Genomic DNA, 27,882 nt, shown 5'->3' with positions numbered 1-27,882 from the left:
GCCCACGTGACGGGGGCTGCCCCAATCCCCGCTGTCCCTCCTCCCCCCCCCCGCGGCGGGTGCCGTCCTGTCCCGGCAGGCCTTGCGCGGTGCGGCTGGTGGCTCTGTCGGTAAGATGGCGGCCGTAAGTCTGAGGCTCGGAGACCTGGTGTGGTGAGTGGCGGGGCAGGCCGGGCGGTGGCGGGGCAGAGCAGAGCAGAGCGAGGCGGCGGCGGGCGACGGGCGGGTGGCGGTGGACGGCGGGGCAGACACCTCTTGCGGAACGAGGCTGAGGCTCCGCCTGTGGCAGCGGAGGTGCAGGCGGGGCGGCGGCGGGGCTGTGCCCGGCCCGGGGGAGCGCAGCGCGGCGCGAGCTGAGACGGGCCGAGCCGAGCGCTGTCACCCGGCAGCTGTGGGGGACTCCAAGGTGCGGCTGCGGGGAGGGAGGGGCTTGGAAGGGCTGGCGGCCGCGGGGGCCGCGGCCCGGGCGGTGGGTCTCGCCGCCGCCGCCGTCCCTCGGGGGCGTTGGGAGGAGGGGCGGGGGGGGCGGCGGCGGGAGGCGATCTGGGGCCGCGGGACTGGGCTGGAGCAGGCCGAGGGGAGGCAGGCTCGGCTCTTAGGCGGGCCGGCACCGGAGGCTAACGGGAGGTGGCGCGTAAAAGAACCTGTGTAAGATGGAGGGGGGTGAGGGGAGCGGGACAGAGGGGCAGTCGTTGCGGGGCTCGGTTGGAAACACCGTCTCCTCCCAAGGGAGGTGAGAAGGGACGTAATAAGTTAGTAGGTGTTTAGGGAGAGCAACGATACCATTTCTTGGCAGTGTTTTAATGAAGCAACACAACAGTCTGGGAAAACAGTGGGTTTTTTGCAGTTAAGGATGTCCCTGTTGAAGTTCGCAGAAGCCATTTCCCCTTGTCGCTCCAGTTTTACCCTCAAATAGCTGTGATTTTGTATTTCCTGATCAGGAGAACTGAGGGGATTCCATCAAGCCCTGTAAGTGCTGATTTTTAAGTGCATAGGCTGTACTGTACTTGATAGGCTAGAGTGTCCTGCTAGGTCTTGCAAGAAATAGCTAATCCCCAACACGCAAGTGCAAGCATTTATATTTATATCCCAGATAAAAAGAAGCGCATGCTCCAGGCTGTGACAACTACAGTTTCTCATCCGAAAAATTGACAGTGCTGTGAAGTTGTCTAATTTATATAGCAAAGTAAGTAAAGATTGGTTCCTTTTAGCAAATTTTTTTTTTTTTCAAATGAGGATTTGGGGAATGCACTGCTCTCAGTGTTGGAATGCAGATTATCCTGCTTTAGTTTTGTGTATGACAACCTAGACAGGTACTATCCCTAGAGCAATCACAGAAGAACTGTAACAATAAGACAGTAATGTATGAAAGGCTTTGATGAATGTCTTGTTCAGTACAAGAATGGAAGCATCGAATATGAGACATGGTTAGAGTTCTTGGCAGTGTTCCTGCCTTACCATCGCTACCGAATTGTTTGTGTAGCATTGCCATCTCGGGGGGGTCTGCGGTGTCGCTTGCTGAGAATTTTTGGTTCAGGAGCTGGTGGGCTCCACAGGTTCTTTGCCAGTCTCTTACAAGACAATGACTGATAAGGTTTTGTGAGAGGACTGCAGCCTGAGTAAGTGACAAGGGCAAGATAACAATAAAGCCACCCATGCTGAGGGCTAAGACTAATGTCGCTTCCTCTCTGTGAAGAAATAGTTTTGTGTAGTTTTTCATAATGGAAACATTGCAAGTGCAGGAAGTAAACTTATCTGCCTTTCTTATGGTTCTTTTATATCTTTAGCACATCTTACTGTGGTGGCGGGCACCTGAAGAAAGTGATAATGGAACACCTGTTCAGGGGATCCTGCCATTAATGCTTTTCTTTGAGAACTTCTGAGAACCTCAGCTCTCTGAGCTGGAGATCAGGGGCTACTCTAGTCACTAGACTGTTCTGTCCAGATGGGTATAAGTTACCAACCTGAACTTTGGTTTGCCGGCATCAATACTTTTTTCAGTTCCTTGTGAGGAAATATCAAGTTTTACAAGAGTAGTAAGTACTATAGCACTGTATCTTCCAGGCAGTAGCTATGCTGTTGCTGTTCACTTAAATTCTGGTAGTTGAGTGAATTCATGCAGAGTGTTAGAGGCTTAGTATAGGCGCAGGAATCTAACAATATAATGCTTGTGTGTCAACTGTGTGTCTTACCTTTCACGGTAGGTTTTGACTATAAGTTGTAAGTCTCTTAATATGAAAAATGACATAATGCAAAAAGGTAGACATGGGATAGTTGTGTTTTTCTTTTGTGCCTAATATTTTCTTTTTTCTCTAGGGGGAAGCTGGGCCGGTATCCTCCATGGCCAGGAAAGGTGAGGTTTGGTTGGTTTTTTCTTTTTTCTTTTTTCTTTTTTTAAATTTATTGTTGCTTTCTTAGTTTTTTTGGGGTTTTTTTGTTTTGCTTTTTCCTTCTGCACAGAGAAAGCTTTGCCTGAAAGCATTTCAGTTGAAGATTAATATTGGTTTGTTTGTTGTTTTGTTTTGGTGTTTTTTAAAATACATACCCCACAAATGTAAACTGTCAATCAGTTTAGGGCTGTATTTGATCTAGAAGTTCAGCCTTTCACTAGCAGCTGTTAGTTCAGATGGAGTGAAAAGCAACAGAGAGCAGTTCATCCATCTCTGGAACTGACCGTGTTTCCCAAATTTAGTTATTTAATCCCTATCACTTTCTACAAGACAGGTTTCTTTCCTCCCATAATAAATTAGTTAAGTGCACTGTGTTAAATAATAGAATTAAAGAGTCTGGCTTCTCAAGATTCTGGTTTAGAGCTATGTTTTTTAGTAATAATTCTGGGGGTAGGGGAGTAGTTAAACTTTCTCTTCTGGCTTGGTTGGGGTTTTTTTCTGATGAAAGGCCAAAAAGAGTAAAAAAAATAGTTGAATTACATGTGCCATTTTTATTCTTCTTTCTACTTCTCTGGAAGAACTTTGGGTTTATTTTTGGTATAGGTATGAGGACTAAGCATGCTGAGATAACAGTGTGGCAGGGAAAAGTGTTGTCAACATGGCTGACAACCGTAAATATTTGGTTATTGGATCAAGTTAAGTCCAGGCTCCCCTACAGTCTTTCAGATGTCACCTGTGTAACTGAATGACAGCTTTTCTCTTTACTAATATTTTAAACTTTATAAGCAATTGATTCTGGGAGTAAAGACAAAGCTTTTAAATGTAAATTTTAAAAGATACCTAAGTGGAACAAACTTTCATTAATGCCATTTGGCTTTCTAAATTTTAAAAAAGATCGCTAGCTTATCTGTTGGGGATAGGGAGAAGAAAACCTCACTAAGAGTGTAGTGATGTATAGTGGAGTTTGGGTACTTTTTCACTCTGCTGCAGCATACCCATATCTAAGGAAATAAATGGGTTACATCTTACTTGTTACAACAGATTCAAGTTCTCTTCCTAGTCAGATTAAAAAAAAAATAATAGCTGTAACACATGACAGTAAAATCACAGAGTATAATTTTTCATTATGTGCTTTTTAACTTTCACTTCTAATCACCTTCAGATTGTTAATCCACCTAAAGATCTGAAGAAACCTCGTGGAAAAAAGTGCTTCTTTGTGAAGTTTTTTGGAACAGAAGATCAGTATGTACCTGCTTGTTTTCATCTAGTGAAAATACTGTGCCATATACTAGGGATCTTTCGTGGAAGAAAATACTTAATGCAGTGCAGTGTAGCTTTGCAAAGGATTGTCTTTGATCTACGCACAAAGAAATTCAACTATTATTGCATGCTATAGCAGTTCATGTGGATGTATGAAGACTGTAAAGACTTACATGCTCAATCACGTTAGGATTTTAGTTGCCACTGTGAAAGAAAGTTCTTGGTAGCTTGCCATTTTTAGGGGAGTAGATGCGATGTGACTGGGTTAGACTTGGCGTGTAACCATGTACGAGAAAGGTACAGCTAAGAGTAGGCATTTGTTTTTCTGCCAGAAGAATAAAACAGCTACATACTTGACATTTGTAAAAGAATATACTGTCATACCTGGTGACTGAAAACATTCTTGCTGTGCTTTGGGAGGACTTTACAGTATAGGAAAGCCAAAACTGTTGTAGACTACCTTTTGCAAGGCAGAATTTATTCATTCTAAACAGGTGTGCAAAATCATAGTTGTCTTAGACTTAGATACTTACAAACTGGAGAAAAGAAAAAAGAACCAAAACCTAAGAACTTGAGTATTTCATGAAACTGAAAATTATTTTGATGATTTTTCAGTTTTTCCTTTTATTTTCTGCTATTTTGCATTAAGTCATGCAATACAGGAGAAAATTACAAATATCTGCAGAAGACTAGATAACCCTTTACTTTTTGGAAAAAAAGGTAACAAGAACTGAGACCATTTAGTGGATATTTCTTAAGGAAATTATTTTCGAATGCTGAATTATTTTTGCTCGATACTTAAACATCATTTTCCTGATTTAGACCTGAGGTCTGAACTTGATGGAGTAGAAGTGAATGCTGCATACAAATAGGAATGTTTGTTGGATCTCTAGTAATGTAAGGCAGGTGAAAGTTGATTTGAGGGCAGAGAGTGGCTGTTGGTGGTGGTGGTGTTAAACATGGTTATTTGAACTAATCAAGTTCTAAAAGTTGAGGAGATTGATGATTTCTGTCCTTATTGTTTGTTGTTGATTCTTGTTTTTCACAATATTGACAAATACAGAGATGTTTTGTATTAAGACAAGTTTGGAAAAAGTGGTCATATGTCTGGAGTACTGTAGCTGAGATTAGTAGCATGATTGCAAATTAAGAGTTCAGAGCTGCAAAATAATCGGCATTTATTATGTGATTCTAGAGCTCTGGCTAGGGAAAAGCCAGTCGTCCAGCACAGTAAGGTAGCGTGGTCGTTGTCGTGTCTCTCCACCTCCCCTCCATCTCCAGCTTGTGAAACTTAATAATTTCCTGCTAGATAATCATGGTTTAGAATTTTTTTTGCTTTGACTGGCATATACCCTACCTGAAAATTAAATAGAAATAAATACTGTCCCCTTTGTTCTTCTTTTAAAATAATAGACGGAAGAGAGAGAAGCTTGTGTGCCTGTTCTGTCCTGACTTGGAACTTTAAGAGTGTACTGGTTAGAACTGTGCCGTTCTAACCAGTGTGCTGCTTGAGAAAATCCTTATCTTTGAGCATCATAAAGGAACCAGATCAGGAAAAATTTAAATTATTTCACTTAAAATGTGAGCATGAAAAGAAAATCCCTTTACTTATTTTGTACAAGTAAACTAATGTGTTTTGCAAATATTTTTTCTAGGTGTGTACAAACAGTAAGTGGAAATATGTAGCTGACAAAATGTCACTACGTAATGAGCAGCATGATGAATAGGAGGATACAAAGCTCCATCACTGACTGTTGTCCGTGGTGTGATGAGTACGATTACTCATACCGATATGCTGGTGCAGGTTGCTTCTGTTTTCTAGCACTTCGCTCTTTCTGCCACTTTCAAGTTTGTGAGGTGACATTACGATACCACTGATCCTTTTTTATGGCTCTTCTATTATTGCCTTGCTTTGTCAAGGTTTAACAGGTGAGGATCTGGATATAAAGCTATTTGCCTGTTGTCCAGTGTATGTAAGTTGAAGATGATGCTACTTGCTGGGTAGAATCCCTCTCACAAACGTCTGAGGGTGGTTGCCAGCCAGTTTGTTGATGGGTAGGCAATCTCAGACTTCATAGTCTTACTTTTTTTTCCTGAGGATTCCCAGGTGACTGCTGTGGCCAGACATGCCACTGTTTCAGGCCAAGTAAAAATTGTTTCCTCCTTACTTATGCGGCTCCAGTTTGCCATAGCAAAGATTAAGGAGAAAGCTGCTTAGAAGTAAGAACTGGTATGCATGCATCTGAACAGAGTGGATGGGTGAATAAAAACATACTGATGAGTTTGGAAGTGGTTTTGGTGTAGTGTATAAATAGGTTTTTGTTATTTGTGAAATCCCGAATAGTTCAGGATACAGGTAAGAAAAATGCATTTTCTTCTGTGCTGTGAATTGAATACTAGTACTTAGTGGCCCAGTACAATGCTGTAGTGACTAAGGAAATACATTAAGTAGAAGGCTGTGAGTAGTTTTGGCCGAAGACATAAAAATACATTCAGACTGTGCTCTAAGACTTGGCTTTTGAGAGAGTTTATACTGAGCTTCTGTGCTCCTTATGTTTATTGTGTTGGTGGAGTTAGTTTCTTCTGTCACTTTCAAAGTAATAGGTTTTCCGGGAGGTAAAGATTCTCTACCCATGGAAGAAGAATTTGCTTATTTGTTTAAATTGTGAAGTACACCTTTACCACAGTGAAAGCCACCTTGATGTTCTTAGCAGTAATATAACACCCTTGTCCTATTCTAAGTGATTACGTTAATTGTGGTGCATGTACTCATGTAATGTCTCTTATTAACTTGTTCTCCAAATTGATAAGGAGATTTTTCTAGTCTGCCTAGAAGTTCTTTTTCTGAGTGTCTCTTCTCAGAGTAAGTCACATTAAAAGGATTCTTCATCTAAAATCAAGAAGAGTTTATTCCTGCCCAGAGACCTGGCAAGCATGTAACAACATCCAATGATGGGAGTATAAATGACAATTTTAATTTAGTCTTTCTAAATAGCAGTGGAACATTGACTTCTTCCCTGTTTTTCTAACTGTGCTTTTCAGATGGTTTTTAAGATCCCCTTTTGTTTCCTAAGCTATGGTCTCGTTACAGGAAATTTTTGTAGATCATTCCAGTAGTCAGGTACTGCAATGTAAGAACTTACACATTGCCGTATATGTGTGTTTATTGCTTTCAGTATTTAGAATTAATAGATTGGCAGGCCCATAGCCTACGATTCTTTCTTGGTGTGCTTCATCCAGTTCAAAATATTCTTGGGTTTCATGGCCTGCTTGGGAATTCATTATGACATTGTCAAAACAAAAAAAATCATTGTTTTGAAGGTATTGTTCTGCTGTGTTTCATAGAAGTACTAGGGAGAGTCCTGCAGTCAACAGAGATGTGTGTACAAACACACACATGCACCCCACATCCCACCTTCCTCCCCCCTTAGATATTCTGTAACAGCCAAATGGTCTTGCAAGGCATGTATATCAAAGTCTTAATAGGAAGCTGGAGCAGTCCATTCGTACTCGTAGCACCTTTCTGAAGCATCAGGACAAAACTAAATAGTCTCACTAAATGTGATGGGGTCAAGGGGCACTTCCTGTCTTGATATGTTAAGGAAAAATTGGAGGAAGCTTGCAATCCGAGATAAGTATAATAATCTGCAGCCTATTTCAATCAGGCACAGTGATTTTAGCACAGCACCCATTGCCTTCCCGTCCTCCATGTCCTGTTTGATGCAAACACTTACCCTCTTCTTCTGCCACTGTTCTCCCTGGTTTTCAAGGAGAGAGAAATTGCTGGATGTAGTCTTTCTAAAATGTTCTTTCAGGTCCTGACATCAGAAAACACTTGCTTAAAGTTTGCCAGTTGTTGGACATGGTACTTTTTGCAGTCTGAGGAGCGGGAGGGTATAGCTAAGCTGACAGAGGGGGTTAGCTTACACTGCTGGTCTTTCTCAGTTAGGCAAATTATCCCATGCAGAGCTCTATGTTGATGTAGCCAGACTGCTGTATCACAGAGCCAGCTGGAATGTTGTTAGACATCTCTGCAGGCAGGGTGCCATAGCTGAAAATTACTACAGTCAAAACTTTTCTACCTCTGTTATCTTTGGATGTAGTCTGAAATTTTTTTTAATTGCACAAATTTGAAAAATCTAATACTTAGAATTTCTTTCAGTATTGCCCTGCTGCTTGTTTTCTTTTGCTAAGTACGCCTTCCTTTTAGCTGTGTGGACATTTATTCTCATTTAGTGTGGTCATTTTTGTACTTTTTTTTCCATTAAGAAGTTTACATTTCAAATTCCAGAGTTCAGCTGTTTGAGTTATTTTACTGATGAATATTGGGGCATCCCTTTTAACAGCAGGAAACCCATCTTGATTTCTGTTGTGTGCTGACACACACTGGGCTTGTAAATAACCAAGCAGTTTTCTTTTGACTTTCAAAATTGGATGTGTTAGCATTTAGTGTGGGCATCTAAACTGCTACAGTGTAAAACTATGAATTTTTTTTCTCCTGACTGTAGTAAGTAATAGAAATTTGGAGATACAGTGCCACTGTTTTCCATCCCTAACTGTAAAGTGGGTATTTGTGGCTATTCCTCTGCTTACATTTCTCCAATTTATCATTAGGAATAGGTATCTTTAGACTGGAAGAAAGTGGCTAGAAAGTTGGGAGGGTCTAAGGTCTCCTTGCCTGTGCTAAACTCATATCATGGATTTGAATCTGATACCTGGTCGCATTTCTTCTGTGCCACTGCTTTCCATGCAGCTCCAGGTCACATTTGTACTTGCCTCTGCTTTACAGGCATTCTAATTTTTTATTATAGTTCATGAATTTGACATGGATTTTACATGAGTAGTAGTTTTATAAGAATGGTCTTTTGGAGGATGAGGAAGGATATAGAGAAATGAGCAGAGAAACCCATTACTTATGTTTTTTACATCTTTTCACTTTCCATTTAGCCCATTCTTTACAAATACCAGCTGACTCTGTACAGCAGTATGAATACAATTTCATCTCAAATATGACATCTTCAGTAATGTAATGTCATTAATGCTTTTCTAAGGCATTAATTAATTGCTGAGTCAGGAGAGAAAGAGTAGTTCCTTTTATATGTTACATCCTAGAGACCTCTTATCTAAATATTGGCCTTCATTGGCTTTGAGGTTACTGCTTAACAGAGAGAGATCTTGTGTATAAACTTGAATGGTTTTGTTTGGTGGAAAGTTCTTTCATTTTCAAGTGTTTGAAACATTGCATGCAAATGCTTTATGGACACGTGGTGTCAAAAGACATGTTTGTATCTTATAGAAGGTTGTCCAGGTAGGTGACACACAAAGAATAAAACTGGAAAAGACCAATTTGTTTTATATTTTATTTTATATTTTATACCCTGAGGCAGCATTTAAGACTGTATTTTCACTTACTAGTTTGTCTTTGAGATCTCTAGCTCTTTGTCCTGGGGGATCACAAGTGCCAAGATACATCTTTGAAGCCAGGAGCCACAAAGCTTTGTGCTTCAGGACTTTCTCCTTACCAAAGGAAAAGTAACAAGAAAGGAACCTAATGAGGTGTGGTGAGGAGGAATAGGATGTGCAGAAACCTAAGAGAATGCCTTGATGCAGAAAAAAAAGTTGTTTTTATTTAGAAATTCAAATCTGGCAGCAACGTTTAACATACTTTATTATAACACACTCCAAAAATTTGTTTTCTCTATATACATAATGGAAGGGCTTCTCATGAGGTAGTATTGTCTAGTACCTAGAGATCCTTTCTTTGGCACTGAGTGCCACACAGAAGAGCTTTACAGTATAAGAGAATTTTAAGATATGTTTCACTATAATGTCTGGGCAGCTAGGAGGGATTCTCTGAATGGCTGCTGGACAGCAGGGTCTAGTCTGAAAGTAATGATTTGACTCATTATATTATGTTGTTAGTTACTATGTAAACTAAGCAAAAGGATTCATCTCTGTGTGTAAAAGAGTACTAGGTTCTGCTTCCAGGCTATGGTGGAATCATGATGGAGGCTATACTGGCAGTGTGGAAAGGATGCTCGCATTTTTAACAGTCAGTTCTAGCAGGAAGCTTCATCTCTCCAAATGCAATGCAAAAAGTTTTGGTCTACCTTAAGCAAGTTGATTCCTGACTACAAATAATGACTAATGCCAGTGAAGAGAAAGATCTCCATGAAGTTTTAAAGACTTTACTGGGCTTTACTACTTTGTGAAGAGAGTATAAGCAAGATCCAGCAAAGCATCATTATTATTAATAATAATAATTATTATTATTTTCACCTTTTATGTTCAGTTTAGCTGTATGACGTGTCTGAAAAGGTGGCCATTAAACTGCTTCATCTGCTTTCAGGAACTGGATTGCACTGGAGAATATTCAAAACCTATAATGGCTAGTCAATGTTTGTAACATAGAGATGTTTTGGGACCAGAGAAGATCAATTTGACTGGTTTTTACTGTGTGCTGGGCTACTGTACGCTAAGAAGCACTGTTGGCCATTCTAGCTCAGGAAGAGCTTTTGTAAAACTTATACAGGTCTGTTTTCAGTAAAATGGAAATGGCTTTGTAAGTTTGGCTGATAAGCCTGGGCTTGAATTTGGGGAGAGAGGAACGTAGTCTAATCTCTGTGAGAGCCACAAGGAATGTTGAAAACAAAGGCATTCCCCTAAGCCACAGTGAAGGAGTGGCAGAAGAGCTTGTCACCCTGAAGGAAAGTGGAGTTGTCACCCTGTACTTGACCACTTAACCATTTGGAAAATGTCAAGTCCTATTTATCAGCAATGGAAACAGGGAAACATTTTGAGTGTCCTCATAGGACTACTGTCAGGTTAATACTCTGCTACTACCAGTTTATCTTAAAATATCAACAGAGAAGAACACAGTTCTGCTTCCTCGAAAGTGAAATGTTGTTTTTATGCAGAATATCAAGGTACATCAGAAATATGTTCAGCAATGAACTGTGGCATTTTTGCTTTAAAAAAAAAGCTGACCACTTTATTTGTGGTCAGCTCTATTGTGAGATACATAGTTTGGGTTTTTTTCTCCAGGTTTTGCAGACACTTGTGTGTGCACAGTATGTTTGAACAAGGGATTGATGGCTTAGAATTGTTATGTGGCCTTCACTTTCAACAGCCTCTCAAGCAGATTTATATTAATGGCTACCTTATGTGGAGGCATGTGATTGTGGGTGTTCCTCCTGGTGTTACAAGAGCAGTTACTAGACCGTCTTTGTTCTAAACAAGTATCTATGATCACATACACAAGGTGTCTTGCTGATAGAGAGTATGAAAAACGCTTAGAGCAAAGCATGAGAGGATATAAAACTTGAGAGGGAAACCAAGTAAAAGTACCAGAAGAAAGTTCTCAGTGAATGCAGAAATCTTAGCCCTTCAGGTTGTAGAAAGCAAATGAGTTTAGGCTGCTATCATCAGTTGCTCTGGAGAGGAAAAAAAAAAGTGTATCTGTGTGTTTCTAAAAGTGGGATGGTTGAGAAAGTTACCGTTTGGAGAATACAACTAACTAACTAACTTTTGTTTGTTTTAGTGCTTGGATCAAAGTGGAGCAGCTGAAGCCTTATCACCCTCACAAAGAGGAAATGATAAAGATTAACAAGGGTAAGCGCTTCCAGCAAGCTGTGGATGCTGTAGAGGAGTTTCTTAGAAAAACCAAAGGCAAGGACCAGGTGAGTGGGTTCTTTTTTACTGTGTGCATCAAAACAAGTCTTGGCATGAATGATGGTCACTTGCATTTTTATGTAAAGGAGTTTGTTGCCTCTGGCAAGTTGAGGGGGGAATTTGTTTTCATTCCTTTGTTGTTTTTTTTTTCCCCTCTATCCTCTCTTCTTCCCCATTCAATCTTGTTTGGTGGGAAAAAGTGTTGTTAAACTGATGGAGAAACCGAAGAGGCTGTTCGATCTGCTTATGGTGATTTGCTAAACCAGTCTTAAGTCTTGGGCTAGAATTTGATATCTACTAGTCTTGTCTTTAGTATATTGGAAGTGCATATACGTGCACACGCTCCCAGCAAGTCTTGAAGTGGCCTGTTCTGTTACTTGCTTACTTAAACCGATGTGTTTTTGCAGGAGAACTAACCAGGAACTTCACTCACTGACTTCAAAGGGCTAACAAATACCTAGTATTCAAGTTACTGTGCTGTTATTTTGCTTGGTAGTGATCAGCACAGGGTCCTTCACATCCTTGGTTTTGCATGAAAATCATTCCAGCTCTTCTCTTCTTTCCTTACCATCTTCTATTCTGTAATCTCTCAGGCGTCTTCCCATAACTCCAATGAAGAGAAGAATCGCCGTAATTCCAGTGAAGAAAGAGGCAAGCAATCTGCTGGTGAAGAGAAACGCAAAGCCAGTTTGTCTGAAGGGAAGTTGAAGAAGGGCACAGGGGAAGGAAAAAAGAGGGTCTCTTCTGTATCGTCAGAGAGAGGATCAAAATCACCTTTGAAAAGAGCCCAGGATCAGAGCCCCCGAAAGCGGGGGCGTCCACCCAAGGATGAGAAGGTTTGTGTTGTGCATGTCCGCCAGTGCCCTGTGGACTTTGGAGATGGACTCTAGGGTTGACTGGCACCTTGACTAACAGGCCAGCAGGAAGAGTCAGTTCAGTATCAAGTTTTTTTAAGCTGTTTCATGTTACTACTTCTAGATCATTTGGCTGCCTGATACCTTTGGCAAGCATGTTGTTGACTCTTCCTGTAATTTTTTACCAGTTAGTTATTTTGAGTGGCTCTATTCATATCTTTGAGAGCTGTATCACGAGAGTCCACCTTTCATCTTGCCATCCTTCAAGTCCAGTTTGTGTGGGAAGGATTAGTGAAGAGATGTGGGTCTTCATCTGATTTCTGACTTCTCCCATCTCATCTGCTTTGTATGATTAAGTGATTAGTAGTCATTCAACTTCACCCTCAGTACTTGCAGAGGGTGGGGTATTCTTAAGGGCTAGGACTTAAAGAAGAAACTCTTGTAGCCTGGGTAATCCACCAGAAGAATTAATTGTATTCATTTCAGCTTCTATGCTATAGGATATATTTCTATCCTCCATTATAAAGGTCCAACCTTGGAGCATTATTGTTTTATCCCCATTAATTCCCTGTTGTTTCTGCATGCTGTGGCAGTGACAGTAGCCACCAATACTTTGTATACCCTCATCTAGAGTTCCAGCCTTTTTATTTATTGTGGAACTCACTGTTGTGGTCCAGATCTTCCTTTTCCAAATGGATAATTATTTCAGTGGATTGTTGTAACGCAAATGCTCCATCGGAGACTACACTTGAAGACCACTGGGAGACTTCAACTGATCCACCATGCGGCAGCCTGCTTGTTTGCCTGTGCCACAAAGGGATCATGTTATGCTGTGCTTCACAGTCTTTGCTTTCAGTGCACTTCAGGATGCAAATCAAAATGGTAGTCTTTGATCTCCAAAACCGTGAATGGATTGGCCTTCACTGGTTGAACAGCCAGTTTGTCTGGGGAAGGAAACTCTTTCTTGATGTAGTAAAATGAAGCTGATCATCTCAGATATGAGCTATGAAGGAAATGCTGGCTTTTTTTTTTTAGAGCCAGCTCTTGTCAAATCAGACTGTACAACTGAGCCCATCAGTTTCTCCTTTTGGGGGGAGTTGGAGGAGGAGAGGAATGGATGAATATTTGTAAACTCTTACTAATAATTACAGAACTTGTGACTGATGCAGGAAAACACTTTACGGGCAACATACTTTCACCTTTCAAAGTGTCTTGCTATGAGCATGTTGTATCTTCACATATTTCTGTTACAATAAGTCATGGGACCTTTTTTTTTTTCTACTTGCAAAATGCTTTTGTGTCTTTGAGCTAGATTCATTCCAAAATTGATCAGAACTAATAGCTGGGAGAATTCTGATCGTGCTGACGCAGTAAAACCTAAGCATGCAATGTATTAGCATCAGAGTGCTTTGAGTTAATTGTGGTGGTAGAAATTATTTTATTGGCAAATTGCAAATGGAGTGGTTTTCAACAGCTTATCAGGAAGAGGTGGCAAGCTGTGTGATAAATTCTGGCCATGAAAATAAGCTGGCTAATGTAGGAAAGTAGCCTTTTAGCTTCTGGAAAGTAATGTACTGACAATTAAAGAAATTGCCATGCAAATATAACAGTACTGCCTTAATACTATTTTTCAGCCTGTGAAACATCTTTAAAAACTTGTTGTCTTCTTGCCTGGTTCTCATAATTTCCCCAAATTCTTCGCCCTGGGGTAGAAAACATTGATGTCATTGTCCTGAATTACTGCAGTGTTGGGATTTGGAAGTTTTTGCCCTATCAGAGTCCCAATTCTGCCTTTCCAGGTAATAAGGATGCACAAAATTCAAGGATCCAGTTGTTGCTGACATGTGCTCTTATCTAGAAATGCTCTGTAGGCATACATGATCATTCAAGTACTCTCATTTTTAAGGTTATATGAGTATTTTTTAAAGGACCAACATGACTTCATAGGTATCAGGGCAGGTTTCATCCATGCTTTACCAGTTGAAACAGCAGTGTGGTCTCTGAGACAATTTTAGTGTGCAAGGCTCTCCCTAGATTGAAATGACACTTTAAGGCTGGAGACTGATGTCTAAATTGTCCCTGCTAAATGATGAAACAGTTGCATCAATCTGGGTTACCTCCAGGAATCTTGCTCTTACAATGCTCTGCTCTTGTGGTTCTGTGTGGACATTAAGGTGTATTGTGCAATTTCAGGAAGTAATTTTGGAGGAGAGATAATGTGATTCCATTTCTGAACCCTCATTTCAAGAAGATAACACATACTATGCAGAAGTCCTGCACATTCTCTTCACATAGCATAAAGACCTGTATGTCTATAGCACATGTCTGTGAACTGTAGCATAAAGACCTATTTTAACCTGTATATTTTGGAGAAATAAGAAAGATAAATTTTAATCTGCTCAGCAGTGAAAAAAAAACCCCTGATGCGTTAAGTACTATCATGACATTACAAATCAGGGCCTGTTGAGCAAATGGGACAGTCCACATATCAGTTTCTGTCTCATGGATTCTGTAAACTTGAGCAGATGTGACTATCACCCTCATGTTTTGAAGGTTCTACTGTTAACAAGCAGGCTACTCTTTTATGACAGTGGAGTATTAGAAGAGTTCAGACCTCCGACTGTGGTGAAGTTCTTCACCATTTGCTTAGCTTTTTGCATCCATCAGAGGAAAATGCTGGATCAAGTGTGTTCATTTGCTTCTCTGCTCATTGCATGATTACACAAGTGCAATGAGTCCTCTTACATCTGAAGAATGGATTCTCCAGAAGCCATAACTGTGGTTGAATTCCTTTGGCAGTTCATGGTTTGTTCACCTCACTTGTGTTGGTAGTACACTGTGTGTTTAAATATGAACTCTTCATGGAAAGGCATGTGAAACGGAAGGCATCTGTAGTGCTTTTCAAAACTCTGCATGTGTGTGCGCGCTTATACAGTCAACATGCCATGGCCAGCCACTGAGCCAGATTGTAAGCTCTTTCTGATCCTCCTTCTATCTCCTCAGGACCTCACAATTCCAGAGTCAAGTACAGTGAAGAGAGTGATGACTGGAACAGTGGCTGGATTTAAATGGCCGCCAAGCGTCAGTGAGGTGAGAAACTTTACAACATATGTGATCAAGAAACTGAGTTTGTGGAAGCAAATCTAGAACCTTTTGTCTGAGCTGTAAAATAGCGAGATCTTCCCTTCTTCTTGTATGAACAAAGTAAGATGCTCTCATTTTGTTGTTCTGTAGTGTGACAAAGCTAGACCATATCCTGGGCAATTAAGAGCGAATGCTGGGAAGTGAGATTTTTGGTCTTTGGGGAACCATTTGCAGATTCACACTTCACTTGCTGCACTCATTTTTGTACTTCTTGTTTCAAAAGTATTTCTGGGACTGGCTTCCCAGCACTGGAGGAGATGATGTGGATAGTTTCTCCCTGTCTGGATACTATTGTATGGGATGGTTTCATTTGATTTCTCTCACAAGCAGCTTTGGAAAATTTCATTTTTTTGCATAAAGAAGTGATCAGTAAAGCAGAGTAAGAGCAGCAAGACTATAGGCTAGTGCATATGATGCTCCTCGGGGAGGTAAGATAACCTGTGCCTACAGTCCTTGTTGCTGTTATAATGGGTTTGCCTAACATGTGGCAGTGCTAGGTGTAATCTTCAGCCAGTTCACAGAATGCTATTTTAAGGAGTTCCTTGAAAGCTGGAAAATAAGGGTTCTCATTCCCTTGGGAAGAGGAAGAAGCAGAATATGAGATCGCTTCCTTCCATGTTAGTCTTGCTTCTGATTTTTTTTGATTTTCCAAAGAATGTCCAAACATGTCCTACAGATGTCCAAAAATGAGGAATTTGACTTGAATGGCTTTGGTTTTGAGAATGAAACACAATATAAACTGCTTAATTGAAACAGGCTGCTTTGTACAGCTGATACATTTTGTATTTTCCACCTTAAGCTATTGTTCTCATGCAGCTTGGGAGAACAAGGGAATTGTGCTGTGGTTGCTCATTGACTCTCTAGGAATGTTTCTGAGCCTGTACTTTTTCTCTTTGTAGCCTGTGAAGGACAGTGATCCACACTTTCATCACTTCCTGCTGAGCCAGACAGAGAAGGTGAGCACTTGGCAGACAGGATCATTCTGCTGATCTCTTTAGCTTGGCATCCTGCCCTTACTGGGACTAAGTACAAGGAGTATGCATAAAGAGCCCTGTAATTCTCTTCTCTGGGGTCTAGCAGCAGTTAGATTCTCACGTGCAATCTTATAGTTCAGTTACTTCCTAACCTTAAGGTTTAGAATGATTTAGCATTGAGTATAGTGAATAGTTTAAGTAATTAAAGATTATCTAGCATCAGAATTTGACAGATCTGTTGTAGCAAATTTTGTAGATTGAACATTGAGGGGTAGGAAAAGTTGTTTTTCTGTTTAAAAACCCGGTTGTCTGATTGTCTTTGGTTGTCCTACCAGTTCCTTCATCTGGATGAGCAGGTCAATTAACTGAATATGGCAGGAGAATTTCCAGGACCAGAAAAGCTTCATGTAAAATATAGCCAATTTATCTCCTGAGAGACAGAAGCCTTGCAGGCTTCTTCAGCAGCAAACATCAGGAGGAGAAGGAAAAATCAAATTAAATGAAAAAGGCTTTATATCTAGCTGAGGATCTGGGCAGAGCCAAAAGGATTAAGAGCAGCTAACAGTTTTAATCTAGACAAGCTCACAATAGGCAGCATGGGAAGGAGCAGCCTTCACCTTAATGTTTGTTGAAAGCCACGTGCCTTATAATAGCAAGAAGGTTTTGCTTCCACAGTTACATTGACATACTGAGCATAGATGTGAGGCAAGGTGCTCTATGGCAGTCTTAGAGATGTTTTCTTTGGGCCAAATGTGAGAGTAGGGATGCCCTGGATCCTTGCCTCTAGAGGAGCTTGTTATATGAACTACAGAAAGGAGTTTGCAGTACCTGTGCTGGAAGACAGACTGAATTGCTGGTGCAGGGTGGAAAAGGAAGAGCTTAGTATGTTGCAATAGGTTTTTGGTTTTTTTTTTCTATTGAGGGAAGCCTGAGAGTTTTCCTGCTTTGCAGATGGTGGTGGGTGGGTGAGTGTAGCAAGGTGATGGTCTGTTTGCTCATCAGAGCAAATTGGCACTGTCCTTCCCCTGAATGCTTTGTCTTTTCCATACAGCCAGCTGTCTGCTATCAAGCTATCACAAAGAAGCTGAAGGTTTGTGAAGAGGTAAGGCAAATCTTGGTTTTGATGGATTTTCCTTATTGTTATGAGGACTTGTAGTTCCTCCAGAGCTGTACACTCTATTTTTTTTTTAATTTTTTTTTAAAATTTTTTTTCCCCCTCTCCCTCCCCGACGCTCCCCCAGGAAACAGGATCCACCTCCATCCAGGCAGCAGACAGCACAGCAGTCAATGGCAGTATCACGCCTACAGACAAAAAGTAAGATCTCCAACGCACTTCAGCCATTTCCCTTCCTTTTTCTCCTTCCCAGCTCATACATGCAGCCATTATCCAGCTTGTCACTGAGAATAAATAAACCTAACGTTTCCCTTTAACTACAGATCTCCTCTGTCCTTGTGTGCAACTCTGATTTGGGGCACAGGGAGGGAGGGAGGCAGCTGAAAACAAACAGGGGCTGTACAGTAGGAAAATTCAGAATAACGTCTGGCCTGGATACGTTTGCAATTCAGGGCTTTTCTGCAGTTGCCCTTTTCCTGTAGGGCATACTGTAGAACGTTAAGCAGCAGTATTTCTGAATGCTGTATGAGGCAGAAAGATAAAAAGGTATCTTTTTCCAGTAGTGCCTGGCAGTTGACTGGGGTTGTTTAATTGCTCTCCTGACCATGTAGAAGACAAGGAAGAGGGAGGCGTGTTCTCCCAGCACAAGGGCTTTGCTGTGTAGCACGTGAGCTTTCTGGTTTGTTCTAACGTCCCTCTTCTCCTTTCTAGAGTGAGAGAAGCCTAACTTGAGCTTCCTGTTTCACTCTGTAACTTCCGCTCTGTTCAAATTGAGTTCAGGCCACAGCTTGCTGTTTGCCGTTGGGGTCGTTCTCATGGGATGTCAGTTCTCAACTGAACTCCAGGAGAACCAAAATAACAATGAAGCTGTTCAGGTAAAACAGTCCCTCAGGAAGGTGGGTTGGGAGAGAAAGAATATCTCCTCTGTTTTAGAGACTTGAAAATAGGTGGACCTTGGTTGGGCTGTTTAAGGAGCCTATAGTGACTTGCTCTGACCTGTCTAAATTAGTTTGCTCTAACCAGCACGGCTAGCTGGGAGAGTGCTGGTGGCTTGTGAAAGCCACAAGGCATCTGTAGTGTGGCTAATTCTGAAGAATTAACTGGGGAATTGTCAGGTAGATTTTGTTGTGAACTTACATCAGATGTGTAATTGAAACTTCAGAACCTACTAGAACTGTGGTTTTGGCATGAAGCTAGCTGCATGATGTATCAAAGGATCCTTGCAGCAATGACTGCAAAGAAATTCCAGTTGCAGGTAACTGTAGGGGTGGAACTTGTTAGCGTGTTGTCTTTTTCTTGAAGGGGGGGGAGGAAAACTCTTGCCAGCTTTGAGGGGGTGGGGAGGCATGGGGGAAGGCAGCTGGTATCTGGGACCTACTGTATTGTCGCTCATGGTGACCTCATGGTACTGGCCTATTACTTCCTTTCTTTCTGTGTCTGTCCAAAATCACAGCTGTGGAGCAGGAACTATATGTCTTTGGTCTGTGCGGGATGCTTAGGCCAGTAGTCCTTGCTGGGCTTCATTAAAATAAAGATTGTAATGTATCATTCAATAGTATAAGCAAGTCATTGTACATGTGACAGTTTAAAAATCAGACGACTAATTAGAGAAGCACCTGCTGATCTCTAAATGTTCCCTTTATCTTCAATAAGGCAATGGCTGGCAACAGAAAGCACGAGAGCAGCAATTTTAATAAAACAAACTTCAAACAAACAAAACCCTCCAAACAAACAAAAAAGCCCCCAGATCACCCCAACCTTTAGTATTTAGGTAATCTTCTGAATCAGACTAAAGACTTTCTTCAGGAAATTGTTAGAGATGCTTGGTAAGCAAAATAAATACCAGTTTGCTTTTAAAGCTCAGTATCTGCCCATTCTAGCTGTGGCCACAGCGGAACGTGCCTGGTTTTGGGATTTTTTTGCTGGTGATGCTCCAGGCTTTGCTCTTCTTCATTTCCAAGAGCATGAGAGGCTGACACCAATTACTTTCTGTTGCATTGATGTTTATCTCTTCTCCTCAGGATAGGATTTCTGGGACTTGGCCTGATGGGAAGTGGCATTGTCTCCAACTTACTGAAGATGGGTCACACTGTCACTGTCTGGAACCGGACTGCTGAGAAGGTAGGCATGTACTTAAGTTACAGATGATACTTAACCTTTTCTGGACATGTAGTTGCCACCTCTACCTCAGGGAGGCCTGGAGTCACCAGTCAGTGGTGCCTGGGAGAGGATGCCAAACAAACAGAAGTATATGCTTGCCACCTTGTCCTATTATTATTTCCTAGGTGCTTGTTGGTGGCCACTTTTGACTAGATGAAGCTATAGTCTGTCCTAGTATGGTCGCTCTTATGTGAACAGTTCCTGCTCCATTGCCATTTTGTATGAGATGAGAGAGTTGCCAGAAAAATTACAACCTTGAATATGTGTTGAGGAATACAATGTAAAGTTCCTCTGGTAATACTGCTGATGTAAATAGCCAAGTCATTGTGTCATGGAGCTGGACAAAAAGACCAAGTGCTGGGGAGTTGATCCTTAGAGTGGTGTGGTAAGATGCGCTGCTTGACGTTCACCTACACATCCACTGTGCTGTTTGTGTTGCAGTAACAAAGGTTCTGTTGAAAACCTGCTGTGTCATAAGACAGGATGAGAAGGGTTTTATAGGTGTATTCAAAGTGAAAATTGCCTTACACTTATATTCTAGTTGGTGTTATTCTTTGTAGTTGAGGAGGAAAAGTAGGTAGCTGGGGGAGATGTGGTACTCAGATGATATTGTGAAATAGCAAAGGCAGGGGCACTGTGGTTACTTTGTTAAAAGGGATTATTATTTTTTTTTTTTTAAATTGCAAAACATGGATGGTATGAGAGGATAGAGTAAGAAGAAGCTAAGATTTTGAAGCAGCAGCCCACTAAAACATGTCAGTCTCAGCTGTGCATATTCTTGTTTACTGTCCAGTAACACCTTTTGCTATGTCTGCTTACTGATTTTTTTTTTTTCCCCTCATCTCTCCTCCAAAATCCCTAACATTCAGTCTCTTATTTCACCTAAAGGTTCTCTTTTTCTGTGTCTTTCTTTTCAAGTTCTTCACTTGGGGTTTCAGAAAAGCTGCAAAAGAGCCCCTTGTGTATGTGTGTGTAGAAACCAACAGAAGACAACCCAGTTGCTATGTAATTCGTATGCCTGACTCCTTTTGAGTTGGGTCCAGCAACAGTTTGTTTCAGCAAAATGCTAAAGAACCCATTTGCTCTGTACTTAGTTTTTCTTATGTTTGGATTTGTGACTTTTGCAGTGTGATTTGTTCATCCAGGAGGGGGCACGGCTGGGAAGAACCCCCGCTGAAGTTGTGTCCACCTGTGACATCACCTTTGCCTGTGTATCAGATCCAAAAGCAGCAAAGGATGTAAGGATTAGCTCTTATTTTTCCTCCACCAGCTAGACTCCAAGATACAGTCACTGAATGCTGTTTCTGATTCCTACTAACCATGGTAGCCTGGGTCATTGTAGATGCTGGGCAGTGCAGCTATGTAAAAATAAATATCCCATTAAAAAAATCATGCTTTTTAAAAAATAATCCCGGAGGGGGCAGGAGCAGGGGGGTAGATTTTTGATACCCCTCGATGAGTCTACTACTGCATTGCCAGGCTAACTTGAACTGCTGTCCTGCGGGATTGGAGTTTCTTTGCAGACACCCTATTGCTTTACCGCTCTTCTGTTCCCCACAGCTGGTGCTTGGTCCGAGTGGAGTGTTGCAGGGGATTCGCCCAGGGAAGTGTTACGTGGATATGTCCACTGTGGATGCAGATACAGTTACAGAGTTGGCCCAGGTAATCGCATTGAACTGAGCTTCTAACGTCTGTGATTCAGCAGCAGTACTGCATTTTTTGTTGCTTCAGGTGGTAAGCTGTTGATAATAAAGATGTTTCTGAAGATTTTTTGGCTGCTTTTGGAGATGCTTGAGTCCCAGGCAAATAAGACAAAATCAACTGTCAAATCTTGACCAACAAATAAAGCTGGATGAAATGTTCTCTGGAAATAACAGCAAAACCTGTAGATTTGGCAGGGCTGTTAGCTGGCACCAGTGCAAACAGCCAGCCAAATTTTGATCCCTTAAGAAGTATTTATAGTCAGATTGGTATTCTGTAGCAAACTGGAGAAAAAAGCACTGTCTAGATTAATAACTGTCCTTAAATTGATAAAATGCATAATCTGCTTGCTTTAAATGTTCTAGTTGGGGGAAAAAGAATGCCTTCATGTTTCATTCTGTAGAAATATGATTATAGAGAGGATTTCTGCAGAAGTGTTCTGATTATTTCTGATGTGGTATCTTTGATTTCCTCTTAGGCATCTTGATTGTTATCCTCTGCCTAAAGGCAGTTTGTGTTGTTGCACAAGGATGGGGAGCTAGTTTGGGTGAGGTTTTAAGCAGACATATTGGTGATGCAGTAGTGTGTAACATGAATTTGGAGGATGGAGTCATATGTATTAGTAAACCTCTGGCTGAAGTAATCTGTCAAAGGCCTTTCCTCTTTGGGGAAAAGGGGGAAAATATAAGAACAGTCAATCTTCTGAGATTCCCACACCACATGTACATCTTCAGCACTGGTTCCTTGACTATTACAGGGTGCCATGGCAAAAGCACGTAAGTTCAGCTGCTTAAAACACGCACAGTAGTGATGGGTGCAGGAAAGTGTTGCTGGAGTGTGAGGGCATCTTTTGGTCTTGAGTACCCTTTACAGGATGCAGCACATCACATGATAGTGCTTTCCTCTCCTGTTTGTATGTCTGAGCTATTTGTTCAGCTTTAAAATTCTGTCCTCAAGGACAGGAATGCCCTAAACAATGTTCTTGCTATGCTGCCTACTCAGCATCAACGCGTGCTGTTCGTGCACAGCTAACCAGAGATGCTCTTTTTCCAGGTGATAGTGTCCCGGGGTGGTCGCTTTTTGGAAGCACCGGTCTCAGGAAATCAGCAGCTATCTAATGATGGGATGCTTGTGATCCTGGCAGCTGGTGACAGGGGTTTATATGAGGACTGCAGTAGCTGTTTCCAAGCGATGGGGAAGACCTCTTTTTTTCTAGGTAATTGAAACACGAACGGTGTGACAGCAGTTTCTTAGTCAATGCAAGGGCTGTGAATTCCAGAAAGGAATCTGAGAGGCATATGTGTCATCTGTTTCTTGTCTCCTTGGGCAGTATGGGAAACTGGCCTGCTCTTCTGGAACTTGGCCAACTTCAGAGCCTCCAGCCTATAATTTTCTTTTTTTAATACTGGCTCATTTTGGAGGATCTATAATGCTTTTTTTTTTTTAATCATACTTTGTTATGATTTGTCCCTTCCTTTGAGTGCTTAGAAAATGGGTAAGTTTTCTGAAGTCTTTCAGGGGAAGGGAGAGCTGCCAAGTGCTTGATATGAAGAGTCTAGTAGTGTTAATACTGTGTGGGATGGGGGAGCAAGGCTGCTGTATCTCTTCTGGAGGAATGCCCAATGGTATGTCTTGCTCCCAGGTGAAGTAGGCAACGCTGCCAAGATGATGCTGATTGTGAACATGGTCCAAGGCAGCTTCATGGCAACGATAGCAGAAGGACTGACTTTGGCTCAAGTGACTGGCCAGTCCCAACAGACCCTTCTGGATATCCTCAATCAGGGACAACTTGCCAGCATCTTCCTGGACCAGAAGTGCCAAAGTAAAGTTCTCTTACGTTGTTTTATTATAGGACATTTGCCACAACCTAGCAGCATTTCAGATAATGGCAGACGGGAGAAGATGACTGTTCCATCTTCATCAGCCTGGGATTCTGGGTATTTTAAGCATTCTAGAAATGAAGAGCCGAGTTCCATTCCTTCCCCTTCATAGCCAGGGCTTCTGAGAATACATCCCAAGCTCTGCATTGTCTACAGCCTGCTTAGCACTTGAGTTCACAGTGAGGATTTCACTGGGGCAGGGTAATAAGTGAAATAGAGGGCAAGCTGCTTAGAAATCTGAGCTGATTTTTTCTGTGACGAGATGAAGATAGGAGAGAAACAGAAGAGCTAAAAGCAGTGTTCCTGGTGATCAGCATGGGAAAGGGAAGTTTGGTGTTGAATTGCATGCCTTCGTAGTATTGGCTTGATTTACTTTTGTCATGCTTATTTTTTTTTTGCATGCATTCTTCTCAACAGATATCTTGCAAGGAAACTTTAAACCTGATTTCTACCTGAAATACATACAGAAGGATCTTAGATTAGCTATTGCACTGGGCGATTCTGTCAACCACCCAACTCCTATGGCAGCTGCTGCCAATGAGGTAAGAGTTGTTCAGTGTTCAGATATGTGTTACTCAACATTTCTTCAGTAGGCTGTTTGTCAACAAGAGGCAAAAATCTTAAGAATTACATCATGTCTAAGACAAGGGAACAGCAATTGAAGTATATTTTGACTAGGATGGAATTGGACTTGTTTTGATTGTAGAAGCCCTTAGAATGTCACATCAGTAAACGGATGGCTTCAACAAGATCTGGTGTGTTCTGATCTGCACTGCTGTAATTACTTGACATATTATGGAGTTCTCTGGTTTACAGTGGTCAGCGAAGTAATTTTTCTGCTAGGGAAAGGATTCACACAAGAGCAGGCACTGACCCTTTTCTAATTTCTCTTTAGGTGTATAAACGAGCAAAAGCATTGGACCAATCAGACAACGACATGTCTGCAGTGTACAGGGCCTACATCCACTAGGCTGCACCGTTCTTACTGTTAATACTATGATTATTGATTAATATTATTATGATACTGGGTTTTAACTCTGGACCAGTCCATCTCTGTCTCTCCATTTCCTTTTATACACAGACTTTGAGATCTGCTACGGAGGCAGCTGCTGCGGTGAGCCTTCCCCTGGTGGCAGAAAGGGGGGAGGAGGGGGCTCGGATTGTTGCAGTCTAATTAGAAAAATCCATGCCATGCACTGACAGTCATGGAACAGAACAGTGGCGGCTTGTTCAGAAGCTCTGAGGCAACTCCTGCCAGAAATCTGCTGCTTGGCTGCTTTTATTTTCCTCTTTGTATGCTTGTCCAAGATGCTGTTTCTAATGATCCTTTTTCTCCTTTGCTGTGAAATAATGCGTGTGTTGGACTCCCTGCATCAAGGGGACAGGTGACATACATGACATCTACCTGTGAATATCACTAAAGTCCTTGGTCCCAAGTAAGGTGAGGAGCATTCCTGTTAATCGGCCACTGTTAGAGAACAAAGCACCTCCCATGGAGGAGAATGGCAGTTCCAGGAGGTAATGGCGTTGCATGCAACACTGTCTCGATTCTGTTTCTTTTTAAACTCCCACCTCCCCAGCACCTTGATGGAGGAATTCCTTGTACTGTTAAGAAGAACAGATTGCATCCATGTCTTCCCCTGTACAGACAACTATAGCTTAGGGAACACAAACCTTACTGAAAATGAGAGAATGCCAGTGTAAATGGGCCTCCTAAAAGGCTAATCACAGCTGCCCATCCCACAGACAGCATTGGAGATCAACCTGTTTGCATAGAAAACCGCAAGAGAAACATACAGCCTAAAACTGGGCCAGAGATATTTTATTTAGGGAAGGATATTGTATTTGCTCCTGGCCTTAGCTTATGTTGCTTTACTACTTGCTTTATTTTTTTATCCTTGTAGTTAATAATTACAGAGGTGTCTTGGATTGTCGCAGTGCCACAAGCAGTGTGATGTGTCTGAAAGGGGCAAGAGGAATGATCACAGAGCCAAGAGACTGAGGATCCTGAGCTCCTCTCCACTCGCTGTCTCTGGTCTTTGCATGTCATTGTATCTCTTAGCCTGTTTGCCCATCTTTAAAGGTGGATGCTGATTACCTACCTCACAGGGATATTTTGTGTACTGATTAATGATCTTTATACATGTCAGATTTTCCATACATGTTCTTAGTGTTACTACTCTGGGTCTAACACAAGCGCAGCATGAGACTTTTCCCTGTACCTGTGACTCTGCTTGTGGCTACATACCAACTTCTGAAAGACTAGTAAATAAAACAGAAAGCTAAGACCACTGCTGACCTTTAGTCTAGAAACGTGGGACTTGAACTGCAAATGCCAAGGCAGAGATGCTCTTGCAGAGCAACCCAGAGTCCAAAGGATGCCTGTCTCTCTGAAAATGCAAAAAGCATGTTTGGGTTTTTTTAATTGTTCTCAGTATTAGCCTTTTAGGAGGGTTCTTGCATTTTAGATTTGAGAGTTAGTAGAATGCCAGTAAGAAACTTTATTGGCCAAAATCACTTCTCAGTGGTGCAATCTCCTCCCTTGGGTTGGGATTCTGAAAGGAAAGAAATCAAATTCATATTAGACTATGTTCCTTTAAATCCTTGAGGTCTGCCCCTCCCACCATCTTATTTCTCTAGGAACTTAATGGCTGTCTAGGAAAATGTTCCTGTGGGTTAGGATTTCTTCCCAATCCTGCTTTGTGCAGCACATGCATATGGTTCAGGGGCACCTTATTAAGAAACAGATACTTGTTAGGAATCATGACATCTAACACCTAATGCTGTAAATGTTACTTTGTTGAATATTTCACCTGTGATCACTATTATTTGTGGGCTAATATTGTGTTATGCATTATGTCCTGTGGTGAACATCGCCTAGTAATAGATCTGTTAGACATCACTTTGCCTGTTTGTCAGTGGTATATGTGAAGAATACTAGTTATACATACATGTTTCTTTGGCAGTGCAGCTGTCATCCTGCATGTAGATACTCATATTAAAGGCACATACAACTACCCAGGATAACCAGCCATTAGCCTGCTTTTGACACAGTTGCGCTTCCCCCATCCAGAAGAACCCAGCTATTAGCATCAGAAGTCCTTGGTTAAACATGCCGCGGTTAGAAATCACTTACATGAATTGTGTGTTGAGGGCATCTGGCGGAAATTGTGTTTTTGGGGGCAGGAGATAAGACCCCAGGTTTTGGAGTGTAAGAAGTCTTTTGGGAAGAAGAGGGAGGAACTATCTCAAGTCCAGGTGAGAGTAGAACTGTGCTGAGCCAGTGCAGCAGCATCCCTGACCTGTTCCTGCGGAGGTCTCTTGGGTCAGAGTGAAGGTGAATGCGTCTGAGCAAAGGTAATGGAGGATCTCCCTCTTTTATACTTTGTGGTGCTTCTGGATAGAGTGAGAATACAAAAGGAGCTCTCAAGTCCTGTGAAGTGTATTTCATAGTGAATTCAAAGAACCATATTTGTGAGAGGGAGAACCACTCCCTCCACAACTCACTGCTGCAGGTTTTGTTTTCCAGAAATACCGTAGTTCTCAAAATGGAGATCATTATTTATGTGGGAGTGGTGGGTGCAGACTAGTTAAACACTGTAATTTATCCTGGGAAAGTCTGACTGCAGCTTTCTGGCGAGGTAGGTGGATGTAGAGTGGCTGGAGGGTGCGGTGCTGCCCAGCCAGCTGTACAATCACAGATAATGCCAGGGAGGAGCAAAAGGAGACAAGAGAGCTCTGAAGTGAGGAGAAGGGATGGAAATGGTGAAAACCGGACTGTTTCAGATGCCGTTTGAGATTGGCTTGTGTCAGTCTGACTCGGATTCTTGTATTTATGTCTGTAGCCTCTGAACATGGATCTTAATCTGTTCCTAGGCCTGAGATTTGGGGGAGAGAAGGGGGGGAAGCTGTGGATTGAGAGATGCTCTAATAAAACTGGCTAGTCAATGTTGTCTTAATATTGTTGACAATTCTGTAAAGTTCCTTTTTATGAAGATTTCTGTTTTAGCAATTTGCTTTTTTTTGACTCCCTCCTTTTTAAAGAGAAAAATGTGACACTTGTGAAAAGCTTGTAAGAAAAGCAGTTTCTTTTTTCCTCGATGATAGATCCTATAGTTAATTAAGGTTGTGAATTTTTATTTTTTTGCCTTGTTTTTAATTAACATTTGTCATTCAGAATAGGATGTGTGGAAATGTTTAAATGGCAAAACAAAAAGATTTTTTTTGTGCAATTAACAAAGCTACTGGCAAAAAGAATAAAACCTTTCTTGGTAACACAATGTTCTTGTGGCAGTTTCTAAAGCCTATCAAACCTGTATTGTGGCATTGAAGAAATACATGCATTCCTCAAACCATTCAAAAATCAGAGTTGCTGAAAACCAGCAGTTCACCTGAGAGCATTTTGGTCATTGCAGAAGTCTGATCTTGTCAGTGAGGCACTACAAAGGATGAATTTGGGTAAATTCCAGCCTCTGCACGCAGAGGATTGCGTGCATCTGGAGGGAGAGGAGGATGAAAGCTTGGTTTTAAAGCAAAGAACGCTGAGTGATGGAGATCCAAGACCTTTCTGGTGTTAGTGACTTCTTGTGTTGTCACACAAGCCTGTTGGCCCAAGTGCCTGGTCCGGAGTACCCTTCTTTCTAGCGTTTGGGGGTTTTTTGTGCGCTCTTATGAGCACTAACTCAGTAGCGAGTGAGGTTTTCAAGACGATATCCCTTAACTGAAATGTTCGCA

The 27,882-nt window shown here is 41.6% G+C and overlaps 1 protein-coding gene and 1 long non-coding RNA gene across 9 annotated transcripts in view; one reads left to right on the top strand and one right to left on the bottom strand.

Moving 5' to 3' along the window:
* Nucleotides 1–27,882, bottom strand: part of LOC142603950 (uncharacterized) — a 221,404-nt gene that overhangs the window by 152,173 nt on the left and 41,349 nt on the right. The gene's annotated exons all lie outside the window — the stretch shown is intronic.
* GLYR1 (glyoxylate reductase 1 homolog) lies at nt 14–27,428 on the top strand. 8 transcript variants are annotated; one of them, XM_075767893.1, is made up of 17 exons: nt 43–153; nt 1,094–1,186; nt 2,317–2,353; nt 3,553–3,632; nt 11,191–11,329; nt 11,915–12,157; nt 15,179–15,265; nt 16,219–16,275; nt 17,345–17,395; nt 17,535–17,608; nt 19,429–19,528; nt 20,695–20,805; nt 21,128–21,229; nt 22,322–22,484; nt 22,911–23,090; nt 23,566–23,690; nt 24,044–27,428. In XM_075767893.1, exons 5-17 carry the CDS (start codon nt 11,243–11,245, stop codon nt 24,116–24,118), a joined length of 1,455 nt encoding a protein of 484 aa, XP_075624008.1. In that variant the 5' UTR covers nt 43–153; nt 1,094–1,186; nt 2,317–2,353; nt 3,553–3,632; nt 11,191–11,242; the 3' UTR covers nt 24,119–27,428. The 8 variants fall into 8 exon arrangements, with proteins under 8 accessions (XP_075624011.1, XP_075624010.1, XP_075624005.1 ...); XM_075767890.1 differs by lacking the exon at nt 1,094–1,186 and having other exon boundaries at nt 15–153; nt 20,713–20,805; XM_075767892.1 differs by lacking the exon at nt 1,094–1,186 and having other exon boundaries at nt 15–153; nt 20,713–20,807; nt 21,133–21,229.

The sequence above is a fragment of the Balearica regulorum genome, chromosome 15 (genome assembly GCF_011004875.1).
Source record: "Balearica regulorum gibbericeps isolate bBalReg1 chromosome 15, bBalReg1.pri, whole genome shotgun sequence".
NCBI lineage: Eukaryota > Metazoa > Chordata > Aves > Gruiformes > Gruidae > Balearica > Balearica regulorum.
The sequence above is the reverse complement of the archived record's forward strand: the minus strand, read 5'-3'. Positions and strand labels throughout refer to the sequence as shown.

Coding starts and splice junctions, on each gene's coding strand:
- GLYR1 (XM_075767888.1), top strand. CDS start 116: ATGGCGGCCGTAAGTCTGAGGCTCGGAGACCTGGTGTG. Junction 3,633..11,190: donor TTTTTTGGAACAGAAGATCA/GTATGTACCTGC, acceptor TGTTTGTTTTAG/TGCTTGGATCAAAGTGGAGC. Junction 17,609..19,428: donor ATCACGCCTACAGACAAAAA/GTAAGATCTCCA, acceptor TCTTCTCCTCAG/GATAGGATTTCTGGGACTTG.